The sequence below is a fragment of the Osmia bicornis genome, chromosome 11 (assembly GCF_907164935.1).
Source record: "Osmia bicornis bicornis chromosome 11, iOsmBic2.1, whole genome shotgun sequence".
Taxonomy (NCBI): Eukaryota; Metazoa; Arthropoda; class Insecta; order Hymenoptera; family Megachilidae; genus Osmia; species Osmia bicornis.
Genome location: NC_060226.1, coordinates 1,425,704 through 1,444,487, shown reverse-complemented (window position 1 = coordinate 1,444,487; position 18,784 = coordinate 1,425,704). Strand labels below are relative to the sequence as shown.

Here is an 18,784-nt window from a genome sequence, read left to right as displayed (position 1 = left end):
CATCCCGCAGTAGCGTATCGCCGTATTACAATTTTGTGTTAAACAATATCATGAATAAAGAATATTTAAACAGCATACATGAATGAGTTATTTAAATTACTTGAAATACTTAACAATTTTTCAAATTTAATTAATTAAACAGATGTCTTTTATGATACTTATCAGGTTGCTTGAATAATTCAATTAAGGTGCGGTAGGAATTTCAGTGTCAAGGAAGAAGAAATCAATTAATGCAATGAACAAGAATTTCTAAGATGTACACTTACGAAACGTGCATTCGTAATTTATCAGTGACACGAGTATTACAAAATTTTGTTAAAACTTGAATGTAGATGAAGATGTATTAGAATCATCTGCTTTAAAATCCACGAGCATGATTAAAATAAAAATTAAAAAATTAATAATAAAGATGAGTGAGAAAAATCGATGCATTGTTAACCCAACTTTGTCCCTTAAACAATTTTATATTATTTATTGATACATAGAATTTATCAATAATACCTTTAGCTAACAGTGTTACACTTGCTTTTGTCTAGTTTCTCGAAAGTTGTCATTTTCTCGTTTCTCATTTGCGAAATTATAATACATACATATACGAAGAGAAACTCACTCCTCTCGATCGTCTCCTCTCCCTCTCTCTCGCTCTTCCTTTTATCATTTTGTATACATCGCATTGATTACTATTAGATCACAATTACAGATCATACATACATGTTTAATTACACATTACGACATTACATACACGTGTTCCTGTATATATATTTATATATTTATATATTTATAAATTACAGATCGGAGATTAGAGGTATCGTACCTCCATTTTTCAGGGAATGTTTCGAAACTCTCGATCATTAATTGCTTACCATTATTTCGAGACTCGTTGCTGTCAGAAATATTCAACTTATTCACAACGATCAAAACGAAACATTTTATATTCTGTGTCCTTCTTCATTTCAACTGGTCTTATAAACTTTTCGAGATTAAGATTCGCGTCCGCAACGTTAATCCTTAACGGAATTTTTAAAAAATATTCGTTAACTACATATCGAAGCACTCACCGAAAACTAAAACAGTTTCGATTTTCTCGAAAAATCAATGGCGCTAAATGCTATCATTTTTTACCAAGTACACATCGATACTATGTTCTTATTCGTTGATATATTAGGTTACTGCGCGTGGTAAAGAAATTAAATTTGGTCGGCTAACGATCGAAAGAAACAACATAAATAAATAAGTAATTTTGAATCGTTTAACTAAAATATCGAGAAAATTTGGTAGAAAATTTCACTTTGCAGCTATTGATAAAAAGCTTGATGGACGAAATTATCGATCGATCTGTCATGGTGGGCGACGATCACACCATGGGAAGCGAAAATGCATCTTCAAGGGGTTTGTGTTCCTTCGTTACTCGTTCCATACAACAACGGACGTTCCTTTTTAAATTCTAGTAATTAGCGATCTTAGCGCGACACATAAACTGCATCTTTACAGAGCTTTTTCACCTGTACAGAACATTCGCTTCTTTTCTTTCTTTTTGTCTTCTTGCTTAATAATAATAAGATCAACAACGACACTACTAATATTTTCTTTACAATTAATCGTTACAGATTTCAGTTAACAGGATTATATCTAAAGGCTACGTAGCTTAATAATAATCATACGCATGTAAAGGAATAAGTTTTCGCAAAGGCAGGGATGATATCTATAGGAGCAACAACAAATGGAGGTCGTATATGTTAATATCTACCTTACCGACTCTTTTTAGCCCCAGTAACATCCTATCGAAAGCAACTTCACAGTGTTCGAACACAATAATACGTCTACCTAATAACTTAAAATTTTCTGGGTAAAGGATGTAGCAGGATAAGATGGTCAAAAGTGCCCTTGAGCCGATTTCATTGAGCTATGCAGCATTTAATAGCTTATTAAAGAAAACCATTATGTATACACCAAGTTTGAACCCTGTATCTCAACCGGAAGAGTAGTTAGAGGGTAAAATCCAAAAAACGGTTTTTGGAATTCAAAAAATTTGAAAAAATTCACAATAATAAAGAAACATGTTTAGAATATTCTAGAATTTTTTCAGATTTTTTGAATACCAATAAATAGGGAAAATATGGCAAAAACCGTTTTTTCGATTTTACCCACTAACTACCCTTCCTGTTGAGACGCAGGGTTGAAACTTCGTGTATAATGGTTTTTTTTAATAAACTATTAACCCTTTCGCTACGGGCGGGTTCTCCGCCGCGGTACTTCCGCTGAACGGAGCGCCGCGACATCACTGCATGCGACGCCGATCGTCAGCGAGAGTACCGCTGTGGAGAACCCAAGCTGCTTGAATGTTTTCGGACGAAAAAATTTTTCTCCAAAGGGTATTTATAAATAAAAACACTATCAGTGCATACCCAGAGTCAGATACTTATGCAAAACGGTTGGCCGCAGTACGTCAGTGGCATCTTATGGAGAGCCACTATAGTGGCCCGTAGTAGCGAAAGGGTTAAATGTTGTATAGCTCAATAAAATTGACTCAAAGGGCACTTTTGACCATCTTATCCTGCTGTACCCTTTCCATGATTATTTGAAACAGAAGATCAATCTCTGACTCGCATCTTTCATGATTATGGTTTATAACTCTACCACTGGTCGACAGATCTAATTATGCTTTCAATCAAGGAACCAGTAATTGTACAAAATCTGTTGTTTTTTTTAGGCAATGTTCAACCGAAATTTGATATACCGTAAGACTAAGATTTAATTTAAACAATCAATTTATAGGGGCGAAGAAACTGAACGCATTTCTTACTCTCTTAAAAAATGAAACTCGAATTACATTCTCCTCGAAGTGGCAAAACGATCTCTCCTTTACTTCTCTTTCTCTTTTCCACAATCGCACGGTTTTTAATCACACTTGAAGAAACATCGGTAGGCTTGCTGGCAATGCACATAATCTCTAATTTAAATACCTTTCCTAAGATATCTATACATGCATCGTGTGTTTAAATGAATCTTCCCTTTTTTAGATACACAAACGCCGCCTTGGATATCGCAAGATAACGCGATATTACACGTAATTGAGATCACGAGCTGGAAACGTCATATCCCGGGTCGAACTTTTCGCAGGGAAAGTTCCCTCGGGACTTGTTTAATGTACCAACGCAAACAGACCATCATGCCGCGAATCGAAAAGTTTTGCGCTGTTTCAAAGAGCGGAATACAATGTTTATATATCATACAGCCTTCAGCAGTATTTTTTCTATCCGGTTCAACTAAGTTGTATTGTCTGACACGATTCGATGGATCGTTTGACCAATCGCGTTTTCAGAAAACGCGCGCTCAAAGATTTAAACTAGTGAATCTATATTCGCATTGACACGGATCAGAGCAACAATCGACATTATTAATTAATAGCACTAATTATCTATTACTTTAGTTGGCATATATCGGCCGACATTATTGAACGTCGCGCGTCGTTGACTCAATCGATTTAGTTCCTAAATAGACTTAACATTAACGTATGACTGGTGTAAAACCTGAAAGGTCATACGATCTTCTTACGTGCTAAGGACTAGAATAGACTCTTCTGATCTCCTTTGCAGGAGGAAAAATGTGAAACAAAAAATCGGTAAAACCTCAACGGAAACTTACGTGGCTAAGTTTTTCGTTCTTATAGAATAATCTTACCTTATCTGCAGATAAATACACGCTCGTTTCGCTTAATCTAACCGCGGGAAATTTCGATTAATCAACTTTGATGCTATATTCTCGACAAATTAAAACGCGAAATTGAAACGACTGTACAGGATGTGCAGCTACGGATGAGTATCCTAAAAGGATGCCCACCTATAATTGAACACCCTGTATACGTCTTAGATATATCATTTGCAAAGCGCTCAAATAAATTAAGGACTAGATTTCTCACACTTCCATCGACACGCATTCTCGAAACAGGCAAACTTTGATTAATTATCGTCTACTTACGTGCTTAATAACCGTCGATTAATATAAATAAACTAACTCTTAAAAACGACTAGATAACATTCGATATAGATCATCTGCAAGCTCAAAACGATACGATACGCGGGTACGATCCTTCGAATTGTAACGAGTCCGTTTAATTAACAACTATTGTCCTCCGATCGTCGTGTTGTTGCGATATCCATTGTGTCGAGAAAATCTCCGTACACTTTGTTAAAGTTCAGTTAGTGTATTGCGCGTAATTTTAACACAGAAAATAATAAATAAATAATATTTACATTATTTTATATATTTATAATGATAAATACTATGAAATACTGTAACTATTATGACTTAACAAAGTGTACAGATATTTTTCTGACTGACTGTACAATAACTATCCTCTTAAAAATGTTGTGAAACATTGAAATAGTTTAAACCAGGGGTGGGCAAATAGCGGCACGCTAAGAGTTTTTTTGTGGCCCACCGTCAATCAGAAAAATCCGTCTTGAACCGAGATTTCAGCTCGAAAAAGATTCATCCCGTATTTTCCACTAGGACGGCCACGTTAAAACATTGATTTTTATGGTGAAATTGATACCTTTCTGAAATGCAAAGTTAATTAATGAATGTAATCATTTTAAAAGGTGCTTCCATAAAGTGGCCCCCGAGCCAAAACAATTGCACATCCCTGGCTTAAACGAATGAAAAATTCTGATAAATTAATCCAGAATAAGAAAAATTTCACATGAATAATATAACGCTCTAAAGAATCGGGAATCTAAAATGTAAAATAATAAAATGTCTATTGTATATCCGTCTTTGAAACATGCTGCCCGCAGCGCAAAGCCTTTCGCTGCGAGTGCGTATAACTACTTATCAAGCTAGACTGAACGTAAAATCAGTATTGTCCACCCTTATAAATTACTCGTTTCATATGTATATCTCTCTTTAACTGTTACATGAACAACACACGGCGACAAGCGTTTCGAGGGTCACGAAACGAGCGAAACAACGCGAACGGTATCCTGCGGTATAGTTTTGCCAAGCGAGAACGAAAGCCGAAGGCGGAGCTTTGCGTCACGGAGAAGGATTAAAAGCGTAAGTTGGGATAGAAATTGTCGTCGATACAACTAGAAACATACTCGATATCGACGATGAGGCCTGTTTTATACCCTTCACAGATCTAAAATTGCATGCTGTGTGTATGCTAAGGAGGGAAAGTAGCGGTGGGAAAAAGGTACTTCCTTCCTGAAGAGGAAGGATCTCCCAACGCATGCGTAATTAGAATAACACTCCCACTTGGCACAGCTATAAACTTTGTAATACTGATGTGCGTTTGAAGCTACAGAAAATCACATTCTTGAGATGATCCATGACCCGCAAAACGCATCGTGCGTCGAGTCACAGGCATCGGTTTCTTTCTTTCTTTCTTTTTCTGTATATACTATTAGCAAGCAATTTTCTTTATCCTCTTATAAGAATCTCGTTAGTTTAGTTTCGTAACATCTTAACCCGTTACCTTACACACAGACAGCGAAGATTAATCGGAGGAATCCGAATCGGACTCGGCACCCGCGTCTGAGACTTCACTCGGTGCCTCCGTTGTTGCCTCTGGGATCTTCCTTGTAAACGTCGCCGCTACGTATGCTGCTGGTCCTTCGCCTTGAGTGTGCTCGATTCCAACCCTAATTGATGAGAAAATTTATTTTCTTGAAATATTAATGAAAGCTTCAATTGTAGATGGATTAAGTTGACGAGTGGACCATCTACCATTGTAGAGAGAAAATTCAAGTTTTCTTCTTCTAAATTACAACCCCTTGCCGTACCATTTTCTCAGCATTTGCGTTTGCCAAAGCTAACTACTCACTGCTATAATATTGAGGCAAATCAAGGAAATTGGTTGTGTAAATTCTAATTGAAATTATAATTCAAATTGAATTGTAATACAACTGAAGTAATACAACAATTCATATTAGAACTGTAGGTGCGTCACGAGTCAGACTCGTCAAAGTATGGCAAAGGGTTAAAGAAGAGCCTTATCTAAAAAGGACGTACCTGTACTCGTGTCGGGACAGGTTTCTAACATACTTCTCTGGTGGAGCGTCGCTGTCAGTGTTTTGAAGGCTGACACTTCTCGCGGTGGTGTGAGACACTTGGGTCGCAGGCATCGTAAATTCAACGTAGCAGTACTCGGCGAGATTCTCAGGGATTTGGTCGTACGAGGTAAGAGCCATGCGGCAGATCAGTTGATGTGTCGTGTACGCTCCTAGAGATAGTAGGTTTCAATTATAGAATGTCAACAGCGAACTGAAGGAATCAAGAGGAATTGGGTCCGCCCCAAAATCCCGACAGCCCAAAAGTTTGGGTGTCCTAACCTAACCCTAACCTAACCTTACAAAAAGTTACACAGAACTAACCTAACCTAATCTTTGAAAAAGTTACACAAAACTAACCTAACCTAACTAAGAACACGGAGTTTTGGCTGTCGGGATTTTGGGTGCCACCGGAGGAATTACCTTGGCCCTCCTTCGGTAACCTAGGCATCCTCCAAACGATAGCACGATGTTGATGCTCGTATTTAGCCTGACCCGAGGTAACTTCCATCAGTTGCGGTTCCAGTGTGTCCACCGCCCCAAGGAACCTCTCTATACCTTTGATCTTTCCAGTTCTTCTATGAGCCGACTTGACGGACCCGTACCTAAAGTGTTTCTCGACTCTGAATAGATAGATCCAGCACTCTGGAATCGGAAAACGGACCATTACGTCCTCGCAGGGCACTTGTCCTAGTTTCCTTGACGCGAATCCAGGCACAAGGATGTCTGCCTTCAACTCTACCTGCCAGCCCGAAGAACAGGGGGTTCAGATTACAAGGATACAACGCAACAAGCGTGAAAATATTGTTCATGGAAAGGAGGTGAGAAAGCGATGTTACCTTGTTACCCGTAACGCACATTACGGCTTTAAGCTGAAGAGGAAGCTCTCTGTTTTTAGGTGGTCTTACTCGGAATCTCATGAGCTCGATATAGCATGCATCCGGTGGTTTAAACCTTCGAAAGGGGTTAAAGGGGGTGTTAATTAGGGTTAGCTTGTTAGTACAGTTAAAACTCTGTTACGAAGACTCGTTAAAGGACGTACTTTATGATTCTAGACTTTTCGTATTCATCCTGCTGGACACACGCGTGGAACTCTACGTTCTCCAGACGAATCCATTCTTCGGTGACAACTGGAATGATGTCGTGTCTACCCACTACTTCTTTACCCTGACGCCACATGTCATTTATTCCCAGCTCGACGTCAGGCATGCCTGGAATAATTCAATGAACGATCCATTACACTCCCAGCAACCCTGGGTGGGATGGTGCTACGAGTACTTACCAGAAAGGAAGCCCAAGAAAAACAGTCGAACACGAGCTATCTGCTTCTCCACGATACCCTGAGCACTCTGCTCGACATACAGCTCATCTACTACTGTTATTTGCACCTCTTCCATCTTGTAATGCAACGCTCTATCTCTATGAGCATTTAGTCTGAACAGTGCTTCCTCGACTACGCAGGAAAATTGCTTCATGTCTTCGAAACATTGGGAACCGAGCTTGAACAGCTGGGAAATCTACGGAAGATTCGTTTCCTCGTGACAGTTCAATGATAATAAGAAACTTCCTGATACAAGAAGAAAACTCTACCTGTGGAGCATGTTCAACGGGGAGTCCCAACTTCTTCAAGTCACTTCCAAATTCTTTCACCCCCTGATAGTCACCCTGAATGGCATAAGCAGCAAACTGACTCAGTTTATTGGTAAGTCTCTCCGCCTTGGTCACCTGACCTGGTCGAACACCAGGTCGTTCTTTGTAGAAAATGTACTGCAGCTTCACCGTGAATATCTTGCCGAATTGATCAAACTGTTGTGCTCCTATGTCGGACACCGAGTAAGAGGGTACTAGGGGTAACTCTTGGAAGGGGTCCTTGTCATCTCTGCTGTTAAACAATTGAAGTACAGGATTATCGCCTTGATAAACCAACTTGACGAAGATCTTCTTCCAGAATCTCTGGCCAGTTATCTTCTTCTTGTTAGGTTGACGTAGGTGCATCTCCCAACCGTCACCAGTGTACGTCACTCTTGGGAAATCCTCTAAAGGTTGACTGACGTCTTCGTCGAACAGAGGTGTTGGTGGAGTTTCCTGAAGTTAAGTTGTCCCAGTTTTTTATACTCTGTACTAATGACCGTTAAAGTACTATAGATATGTATAAAGTACTACCTGAGAATCTGTTCTAGTCAGTTCCGCTGGTTGAGCTGTTTCTGTGGTAGGGATGGCGTCCTGTGCAGATCCAAACTTGTCAAACGGATTAAATCGAGGCGAGGTATCGGTGTAGGCTGTGTTTTGAGGACTCTTCGGCGGTGGGGCCAACGCGGGTACCACTCCACCCTCTCCAGTCGCAGCCTGTTCATCTTCTTTTGGTCTTAAGGAAAACCATAAACGTTAGTATACAAGGCACGAGTGCGCAATTTCAAGATTAAACCCTCGATGCTCACTTGATGAATACACTGAAATCTGGACCCTCGTCCGACTCTGCAGATTCGGTTCTTTTCATCCTCGGTTCCGGTGGAGGAGCAGTCATGCTTAAGAACGAGTCGAATCCATCAGCTTCCCCGAAACCAGCGGTTGCTGTTTCTGACCCGGCTGCAGACGAGTCTCCCCAAACTGTGAACGGTATAGAATTAGTAACAAGTTGCTCGAAAATATACTTCAATTTAATTTACCATCACTGGACGTGTCCATAGCAGTTGGTCCACCTCCGAAGGCATCCATGAACGGATCACCCGAGTTGGTCTCCGACTCTGCAGCCTTATCGAACTTCGAGGCGAAAATATCGAATGCATCGCTGGTGTTTTCGATAGCTTTCGTGGTGGCCGCGAAGTTGTCCAGTTGCTCCTCGGGTTTGTAAGCTTCGCTAGTGGGGAACTCTGCACCAGGAATCGGACTGGTCGACGTTACTCCACCGGTGTCCTGGGCAGATTCGCCGAAATCGCCAAGCAAGTCCGTTGCAAACGGCCCGCTAGACTGCGTAGAAGGTACACTAGTCTCGATTGGCTCCCTCGTGGCGATCACAAACGGTACGGACGCACTATCTGTCACTGGAAACGGAGCAGAAGAAGTCGTTTCCGCCACCGAGAAGAACGCGGACACTGTCGTGGCGGTGGAAAACTGGTCCATAGCGCTCGTGGCGAATAATTCGTCAGCTGTGCTGGCAGGTTGAGTTTCCGTGACAGCAGTTTCGGTTTCGCTGCTAAAATCTAAGTCGAGAGCAGTCTTGGTGTCGGGTTCAGAGCCCACCACCACTGTCGTGGAAGCGATGGAGGGCCTCTTCTCGCTGGTTACGGACGCGGTTTCTGGATAGTCCGACTTAAAATCATCATCCTCCTGGTCGGTGGTCGCTTCCTGATCCGTCATACTGGCGAATGGATTATCCTGGACGGCGGTGGTGTTAGCGACCTCGGCGTCTAAACTGGTAGTGTCCGCGGTGGTCATCGGAGTGGAGAAAATGGTAGTGGTGGTCGTGTCGGTATTGGGGGCATCGAACAAGTCTAGGATATCCTGATTCTGTGACGGTTCTACCCCTTTGCTGTCGTCGGACATCAAGTCTGGGATATTCGAGTCGACGTCCAGGAGGTCCGCGAAGCTGTGCTCCGGTGTTGGAGATGGAGAATGCATCAGGGTAGGACTGGGTGTCCTCGTCGCCTGCGATAAACAATTAAATCAGACTAACCGTATGACATTCTGCATTTCATAAACAGGGCCATGAAACGAGAGGACGTATACAGACCTGTAATCGATCCAGAAGATGATTCGAAGTGGCGTCCATTGCCCCAGTCACGGACAAGATCAGGTCTTTGGTGTTCTTAGGAGGTGCTGGGGGTTGAGGCCTCGGCGGAGGCGGTCTCGAAGGTGCTGGTTTCCCATTCTTCGCTTGAGCTGGTGCCGGGGCTGGAGGGGCTGGTGCAGCCGCAGCTTGATCAAAGATTTCCTGCGACGGTTGCGCTGGGGCTGCTGCCTCGAACAGATTCCTGCTGGATTCACTGGTCGTGACAAATATGTTTGTCCCTTGATCAGAGAATATGTTGGCGGAGGAGGTATCGGTGGTGGTGGTGGTGGTGGTCTCGAAGCCGGTGCTCGGTGCGGTGGTATCCGTGGTGAAAGAGGCAAAAGGATTGGTCGAGTCGACGGTGATCGCCGACTGGTACGACTGATCCCCGGCAAAGTTCAGGAACGGATTCTCTCCGCCAGCAGGTGGCTCCGTGTCTGTGAAATCCTGCAGGAAGGGGTTTGAGATTTGTCCGGTCATGGTGTCGTTCGTGCCGGTTCCGTCGTCGTCCATTAAGAACGGATTTCCACCTTTGGAATCCATGTTGATCGAAGGTTAATTGACTAACTTTAAGCGTTTCCTACAGAATTACTTTCGTGAAAGGCGTTAGCAGAGTCTTTGGAAGGATACTTAAAACGAAACTTCTACTGCTCCATCAATTCGGACTCTAATAGTTTAAGCTCGGTCTTTCCTGGTCCAATGGTAGCGAAACTGGTGTCGAAAGGATCCACTTCCTCGCCTAAACTAAAGCTCTCGTTCTGTACAGGGGTGAGTACCTTCGCCCCGGGGTCTTGGTCGTCGATACACAAGAAGTCTTTCGATTCCTTCCTCTCCTCTGCCCTGGGATCAAAGTCGTCTATCTCTGGAACGGTGCTGCTGACGATTGCCGTCAAAGCGATGCTTGCCGGACGTACAGGAATCTCTTCAGGTATTTGTTGCAATTCACTCTCTAAAATCTTTAACTCAGCCTTACCAGGAAGGATATTGGTGGCGATGGAAGTATCGAAGGGGTCCTCGTAAGAAAGTACTTCCTCCTCGATAGGCTTCGCCTCGATTCTAGGGGTCAGTGGCTTAGCGTCTACTTCGATCTCAGCGTCCAGTAAGCTTTCTTGTCTCTTTGGCTGCTTCGGTTTATTCTGCTCTTTGAATTTTTGCAGGCCCGTACTCTGGGGTTCGCTGATCTTCAAGTTGCTGGGCCTAACTGAGCTAGCCGTGAAGTCGCTCTGTCTCCTGGTTGGCTCTACCTCCGCCCTGGGGTCGAAATCGTGATCGCTCAAGCTGTGAGGCAACTTCGTTTCCTGCTTCAACAGTTCAGACTCGATCAACTTCAGCTCAGTTTTTCCGGGAGCTACTTTGGCCACGAAGCTCGTGTCGAAGGGATCCACGTCAACTTCCTCTTCTTCGATTGGCAGACCTTCGTCGATCGACTTTTGGGAGTAATATGGAGTGAGCGGTTTCGAGGGTAACGCTTTTTCTTCTTCGCTGGTAGCGAGGAGATCGGGTCGCTTGGACGGTGTTGGTAGCTCGAAGGCAACCGCCTTGGCAGGGGCTAACTCAAGCACCTCCGGCCTGGATGTTCTTCGTCCACGATCACTGGATTCTACTGTGGTAGCTTCGTCCTCGTCCTCGCCGAAATCGACTTTGAAAGTTGGTTTAGCTGGCGCAGGTGGAAGAGCTGGCCTCGGTGGAGCGTTGGGGGGAGCCGCTTGGACCGGGGCTACTGGTTGCTCGTCCTTTCTGGGGTCAAAGTCGTCGTCCTCTAGGGAGCTGGTAAGTTTCGTCTCTTCGCCAAGTAGTTCCTTCTCGAGAAACTTCAGTTCCGTTCTTCCAGGCGGAATTTCCTTGACGGCCGAGGTGTCGAATGGATCAACGTAGCTGATGTCTTCAACCGGTGCTATAGGTTCGTCGGCCAGCTGACTGAGATCGGTCGTCGATCCTCCTAAAAGGTCTTTCTTGCCTAGCAAACCATTGCTTCTTATCCCGTTCGCTTCTGTGAGCAAACCAGTCTCGTAATCCCTGTTCAGACCTGCAGGATCGGTCAAAGATATCGTCACCTCCGACACAGGCAACTCTTCCAATTCCTTTTCGATGAACTTCAACTCAGTCTTGCCGGGAAGGATATTATCGGCGAAAGTGGTGTCGAAAGGATCCTCCTCGTCGACGAAGGTAGCTGCCTCGAAACTAGCTTCGATTATCTCCGACTGGAAGTCAACCGCGTCGGGTCCTTTGCTCCCAAATGGATCTTCAGCCTCCTCGAGAAGCACCGGATCTTCGGGCGCAGCGGTCAAATCAAATTCAGCCTCGTCCAAGTCAGGGATTTCCTCTAAGATGGTCTTCTCCTTCAACACCTCGAATTCTGAGATGTCCAGAGGTCCGTTCGATGGTTCCTTCTCGACGGCGGTGTTGTCCTGAGTGACAGCAGGGCTGGCTGGTCTGGGTAAGACGGGCGGAAGCTTGGTCAGATCCACAGGAATATCCGGAAGATCGTTGTCATCGTCCAGCAAGGTTTTCTCAACCTCGACAGGTGCCGAGACCGCGTTACCGTCTTCCGGTTTCTCAACTTCCTCGAAATCGTCTAACAACAGATCCTGCTGAAGTCTCGGCCGTCTACCTTTCGAGATCTTGCAGGAACTGACATAGTCGATCCTCCCGGAGAGTACCTCGACCGCGTTTCCTAGACTCACCAACTTGTTCCCTTTTCTGTCGACGGTCTTCAGTACCTTGTCCGCGCTGGTGGTGTCGAAAGGGTCGTCCCCGGCCTCTTGCTCGGTAGGGCTGTCCGGAATGTAAGCTAATTGAACGTCGATGTTCTGAAGAACTTCCACATAAGTGGTGTCGAAGATGTCCTCGTCGCCAGAGTCCTCCGGTTCATCTTCGTCTTCCGGGACATCCACGAAACCGTCCTCGTTCACCAACGGTTTCTCCTCCTTCCTTTTTCCTTTCCCTTCGAAATCTGGTGGTTCCTCTTCGATCGGATTCCCGTCCTCGTCGAAACCGACCCACTTCTTCGAGGACGATTTTTCGGTCCCCTCTTTATCCTGCTCCTCCTTCTTCTCCTCCTCTAACGGTGGCTTACGTTGGAAAAATGAGGTGGATTTGATACGATCTAGATCACCCTGGGTCTTCTTGAGAATCGAATCGACACCGGCTGTTAACGCCTCGAATTTCTTCCACTCATCGGAGGTGGCGGCGGTGTTGGACTGTTCGCCAGACTGCTCGGCTTTCTGCTGGGCCTCCGCCCGCTCGCGTCTGTAACGCTCGAGCTCCTCCGGATCGAACTCCTCTTCCTCTGCCCCCTTCTTACCCTTCTTCTGCTTTTTCTTCTTCTTCAGGCCTTTGGCTAGCTTGTGCATCCTCTAAGAGCTAACGTGGAACGCGCGAGGCCCCTGGAACCAACCGAATTCCAACGTAAACATCGTCAGGATCCAGATCCATCAGGATATTCACACCTTTCGTTGCTTTCAGTGCTTCTAAACTACCAGAACGTGATCACACTTTTCATATTACTTTTCAGGAACGTGTAATGCGTCTGCTGCGAGCACCGAATCAAAGTAAATCCACGATAAATTGCAAGATTGCATTCTGCGTGCCAGGAGTAAGTGCCCGGTTCAAATTTAACACTTTGAATGCCACGTCGTTTAACGATCTCTTCAATTATAAATAATGTTACGGAAAAAGGTAAACATCGTTAAAGTAGAATATAAATAGACTTGTTAGATGTTAACAACTGAAATGATTTTCCAGGATTTTAGTCTGCCACTCAAAGTGTTAAGGAACTCCTACAAGACTACTCAAACTTCAGCCATTCCATCTACGGTTAATTAACCCTTAACGGTCAACGTTTCTTTTTATAATACCGATCATTTTTCAATTCTTCTTTATACAGGGTGTTCGACAATAGGTGGGCAAAATTTTAAGGGGTGATTCTAGGGATCAAAATAAGACGAAAATCAAGAATAACGAAATAGCGTTTGCGACTTTGTTTTCCAGTATTTAACGTTTAATAGTTCGAGTAAAAAGCGCCTGAAACCTGCAATCCGCTCTGCACCGACGACCGAACGTCAGATCAGCAGGGGTCGGTACAGGCATAACCAAGAATCGAAGCCGAATGCTTCAGTACCGAGAAACAGAATTGTAGCACGAGGTAAGTTTCTATAGGGTGATTCTCTCGCAACGCAACACAAAAGCCGTGCCGCACAATGGAACCCCTGCTGTTCCGTTTCTTGTCTTCGTCTCAGCTATAAACACACACAAAGCAGTTTTGGGTCCGGCGATATGGCCCCTGCAGGGTTCCATTGTGCGGGGCGGCTATTGTGTTGCGCGCCGAGAGAATCACACTGTACTATTCAACGATTTTTGGCTATGACTGTACCTTCCCCTGCTGACCTGATCTTCAGTCGTCGGTGCTGGGCGGGTTGCAGGTTTCAGGCGCTTTTTACTCGAATCTTTAAACGTTAATTACTGGAAAACAAAGCCGCAAACGCTATTTCGTTATTCTTGATTTTCGTCTTATTTTGATCCCTAGAATCATCCCTTAAAATTTTGCCCACCTGTTGTCGAACACCCTGTATATCTCCACAGCTGATTCTTCCGACCTTTAAGGGTTAAAGTTCAAACAGATATGTTCAAGAACTTATAAGTGGATCTACGGATTGTCCGGTCATTTTCCATATTCCATCAACTTCGAACGTACATGTCAGTCGAAACGTGCAAATCAACAGCAGCTGCTACCAGCTGATGAACTGTACTTTGTCGTATCATCATAAATACTTGTTGCACACTACCGATCTTTATTTAGCAGGTCGTGCTAAATTTGTCCTGTCCTTTTTTTAACACGTGCACGTCGCGAAACACGGTTCTCGACGACGTCCATCCTCGGCACTTTTCTGCGTCGATACTGTAAGAAGGCTGTCTGTACGTGGTTGGAAAAACCGATTAATATCTAGTGAATCACTAAGGAGGATCAAATGAAAGAGAAGAAAAGGAGGAAGAGCGATTGGAACAGTACACTGGTTATCCGAGATTTTTCTAACGATTTCATACGAATCCAAGCCTCGGACGTGCACGCGTCATGGGATCGTTGCCAGAATACAGACTAATCGATTGCAGTACCGTATCCATGCCCATTTTACCCTTCCATTTCAACTTTTATGCCAATTAATGAGGAATTACTGAACTTTTCATCCGGCACCAATTGTTTTCGATCAATTCCATTTGTGGAGCGCAGGAAAAGAAGACGCATTTTTAAGCTTTTCGTACAGCTGAAGAGTATTATTTCGATTCACTATGTCACGGTAGGGTCTGTATCGGTGATAAGAAGCTTAAAGTCTTACGCGATAGCAGTGTTTAGCATTATTAATCCGTATCGAATGGAAAATTTAATTAACGCTTGGTATATTCTATTAAGCAGGCTCTGCTCCAGATGAGAAAGAACAAAACTTCCAAGAGCCTCCATGATTATTTAAACTAATATCAAAATGACGACGTTGGTTGAAGATGAGTAGAAGTGCAGTAATTTATTAAGAAGAAATAATTGGTCCCAGCATTCATTGGAATAAAACGAATCGATTTTCAAGGGACGGCTGATAGAATTAGAACACCGGTTGTAGGAGAAATTGTGGAGAAGTCGACCGATTCCTGTTATCGATTATAGCATTCCCTATCGTGTGTGCAGGTGTACTTTGTATATCGGTTTCAGTAAAGGTATCACAGGGATTGTCGACGACGAGTTTGTTAGCACACCGACCCGACACGACCACCCTACTGTAATCTGGAGCACGTGCCCCTCTTTCCTGTTCCCTTCAATTATCGACGAAATTCTGTTTCGTACGCTTTAATATTCGTCGCTATTGAACCGCGAGAAAACATGAACTTTTTAACAATCCTGTTGGTCATGGATTAACTTTAAAAATAAAGAAGAAGAAGAAGAGCCATTTTCATCGAACGGTAGTTAAATAGAAAAATCGAATGACGCACAAAGAAGACACCGATAACTCAGCATGATAAGGTGTATTCTCATCTACAAGATCCAGATAATTAAATTTGGCTGGAGCGTCACTGGGTGAATAGGGATTATCGACCAGGACGCTTCGTGACACGAAGTTAACACTTTCGTTAACTAGTATTTTTAATTTCTTTAAATAAGCAGATCATTTATTAAACGTCACTGGAAAAAATGAATTACAGGTAGGTCTCGATTAGTGCGAGTAATAAATCCCAGAAATTCGTACTATTCGAATATTTGAAATATAGGAATTGGTTCTTAATTAAAGAAAATTATGTATTTTAACAGTGTTCTAATTGCACTTTCTTCTGCTTTTTCATATCTTCGTATATGTGACGATAAATCCGCAGTATTTTTTTCACCCATATCTGGATCGAAAAATGCGACCTGGTATCATTTTAAAATTCACACTATGTGAACTAGCATTAATCGAGACTTACCTGTGTTTCACGGACAGAAAGTAAATTTTTCAAGGAGATTTCCAGTTGTAGATGATAAATGATTCCATGGTACGTGGGCACGTTATAATTGGAAAAATTGTAACACAGGTTTCAACAGAACGAGGTCACGAAACCCAAAGAAAGAGGAAAAAATGGCGTGCATGCCGATTTATATTTAGAAGATCCAAACCCCATACGGAATCCAGTGATGTGGTGGAAATATAGATTCTATGTACGTTTCAGAAAACGGCACCACCTTGATTTATTTATGTGGAAGAACATTATGGAATGCAATATTTATTAAAAATAAGAGGAATTAATTGTTGGAAAATTATAACGATGCCTAATGATAAAGATAAGAATGAAAGTTATAAATTGAAGATAAAGGTCCTTTTAAAACGATTCAATGGAAAACTGAAGATACTCTATATAGACAGGTACTATAGAATTTATGACGTAATTGAGAAACTTTTCAATGAGGAACATTCCTCCAATATCCTGTAACGCTTGTCCTACAAAGGCGCACGCGTAAAATCAGCACAGACGTTGCTCTTTCCTCGACAATTTCTTTGATCCGTCACATTTTCCATCAGACACAATTCAAACTATTTCTATGGAATTCTTTCAGCTATCTTTTCCATTCAGACTTCGTCCCGAGAATCGAGAAATCTTACCGAAAATTTACCTTGGTAATTCAGAAACCGCGCACACGACGTTTCCTCGGACGAATTTATGGAGGAAAAAAGGGGAAAACGACGAGATAGTAAAAGCAAACGGCGTGTATCGATCAAGCCAAGTTTTAAATGAGAAGCTTTCATTATCGTCTTAGCAACGATCATCGCTGTGTCAGCTATGTTCACGAAGCCAGAGTCGTTTCAGTAATATTTGAAACTCGGTAAGAAATTACAAATATTGTGTTTATTCGCGATCACTCTAAATAAATAATCTTATATTTGCGCAGAGTTGAATGGTGTTTCAGACGTTGTGTAATCGAATAATTAACTGAAAGGGAAAGAAAAACTGAGTGCTTATCGTTAATAATAATTAGTGCTTTAGTGCGGTCTACTACATTTTCACTGTGCCAATAATTAACACGTTAACAAGCATGAAAGAAACGATGCCAAACCTTCGAATAACAGTCAGATAAATGAAAAGTTGCAAAGGAAAAGCTTGTCTCGACACACTTTCGTTGGTAACGCTCAACCCCGAATCTTCTCGAGGAAACTCTAAAAGCGTCATTCGAATGAAACCCTAGAAACGAAGCTACCCGACCGTTCGAAAACATCTCTGAGAAAATCATTCGACGAATCGAGAAGGAAAATGAAAAAGGTCGGCAAGGATCTCTATTATAAATTAAGCCGAAAATGTACGGGAGCGAGTGTCGTCTATTTTCTAGAACGGATCAATCGTCGGTAGAAGCGTAGATGTCGCGTACGACAAGCGAAAATCTATAAGTTTCTCCTAAACATTCGAAAGCCTTGATTCACCTTAATCTATCTCGATTAGAGTACTTACGATTCCAGCCTGGTCAGCCACATCGGTACGACGCACATTTTTCCCGATTCATCCCCGCGGACAACAGACCACCCCTTTTCTTATCTCTGCGTCTGTTTCGTCGTGAAATTTGTCCAGAGTAATACACGCACTTTTATATTTCTCTTTAGATCAGGATATATGGAACCACCATCGGAAGTGACGAGTATTGAGAAGAAGAGACCGGGGTATCGTGGAGAGGAAGAACAAGGTCGATGGAGGGAAGCTCGCGGGCGGACCCGACGAAACCCGCGGTGAACAGAGTACGAGTCGAATAATGAATTTGAACGAATCGGAGCTGGTACTTGGGGAGTACTTTTTTTCCCTTCGTCTGGAATAAAGAAGAAGAGAAAAGAGGCAGCTAGAGCGGGCGTGGAGAGCCACGAAGGCCCTGGCTGAAAGCGAAGCCGACTCACCTCGTACTCGCTCTCTCTCCTGCGGCTCGAGCTATTTCCAGCATCGATCCGCTTCGCGGGAGAAACATGCGCGTACCGCGACGCCCACCGACGCCACCGACGCCCCGAACAACCTTCTGACCCCTTCTTCCGAACGCTACTACCCTTCTTTGATGGTCTAAGTCTTCCGCGGGGACCGCGAAACGTCGATTCGAAACCGAAACGCGCGCTGCTTTCCCTCCCCGATCGATCCTTTAGTGGAACACCATGGAAAATTGATCGTTTCGACCAATTTAATAATAGATCGAAAAAGGCTAGTATATTTTCCCTAATTAATGTCATCTTAATTATTCAAAGAACCATAAGAGATACAGAAATGTATTTCTCAAGTAAAAAGTACTCATCTTAGACTTATTAATATTTATTAATATAAATTATTGATATATATTTAATAAGTACTTTTGTGATAAGGGATACCATACTTCATCATTGTCAATCACTGTCTCGAGCTCAGCGTTATTTTTATTTATATTGATAAATTATAGATAAAATTTTGTTTAAAATTGATTTTGAATGTAACAATATTGTACTGT

The 18,784-nt window shown here is 43.0% G+C and overlaps 1 protein-coding gene across 1 annotated transcript; it reads right to left on the bottom strand.

Moving 5' to 3' along the window:
- Positions 1 to 448: 448 nt before the first annotated feature.
- LOC114878558 (protein stoned-B-like) lies at positions 449 to 18,699 on the bottom strand. Its single transcript, XM_046287778.1, has 13 exons — positions 17,779 to 18,699; positions 10,468 to 13,205; positions 9,781 to 10,375; positions 8,717 to 9,695; positions 8,489 to 8,657; positions 8,214 to 8,415; positions 7,641 to 8,135; positions 7,333 to 7,567; positions 7,093 to 7,261; positions 6,890 to 7,004; positions 6,474 to 6,792; positions 6,013 to 6,223; positions 449 to 5,642 (listed from the first exon to the last, which is right to left on the bottom strand). The coding sequence occupies exons 2-13, from the start codon at positions 13,170 to 13,172 to the stop codon at positions 5,498 to 5,500; spliced, it is 6,339 nt and encodes a 2,112-aa protein (XP_046143734.1). The 5' UTR covers positions 13,173 to 13,205; positions 17,779 to 18,699; the 3' UTR covers positions 449 to 5,497.
- Positions 18,700 to 18,784: the final 85 nt, after the last annotated feature.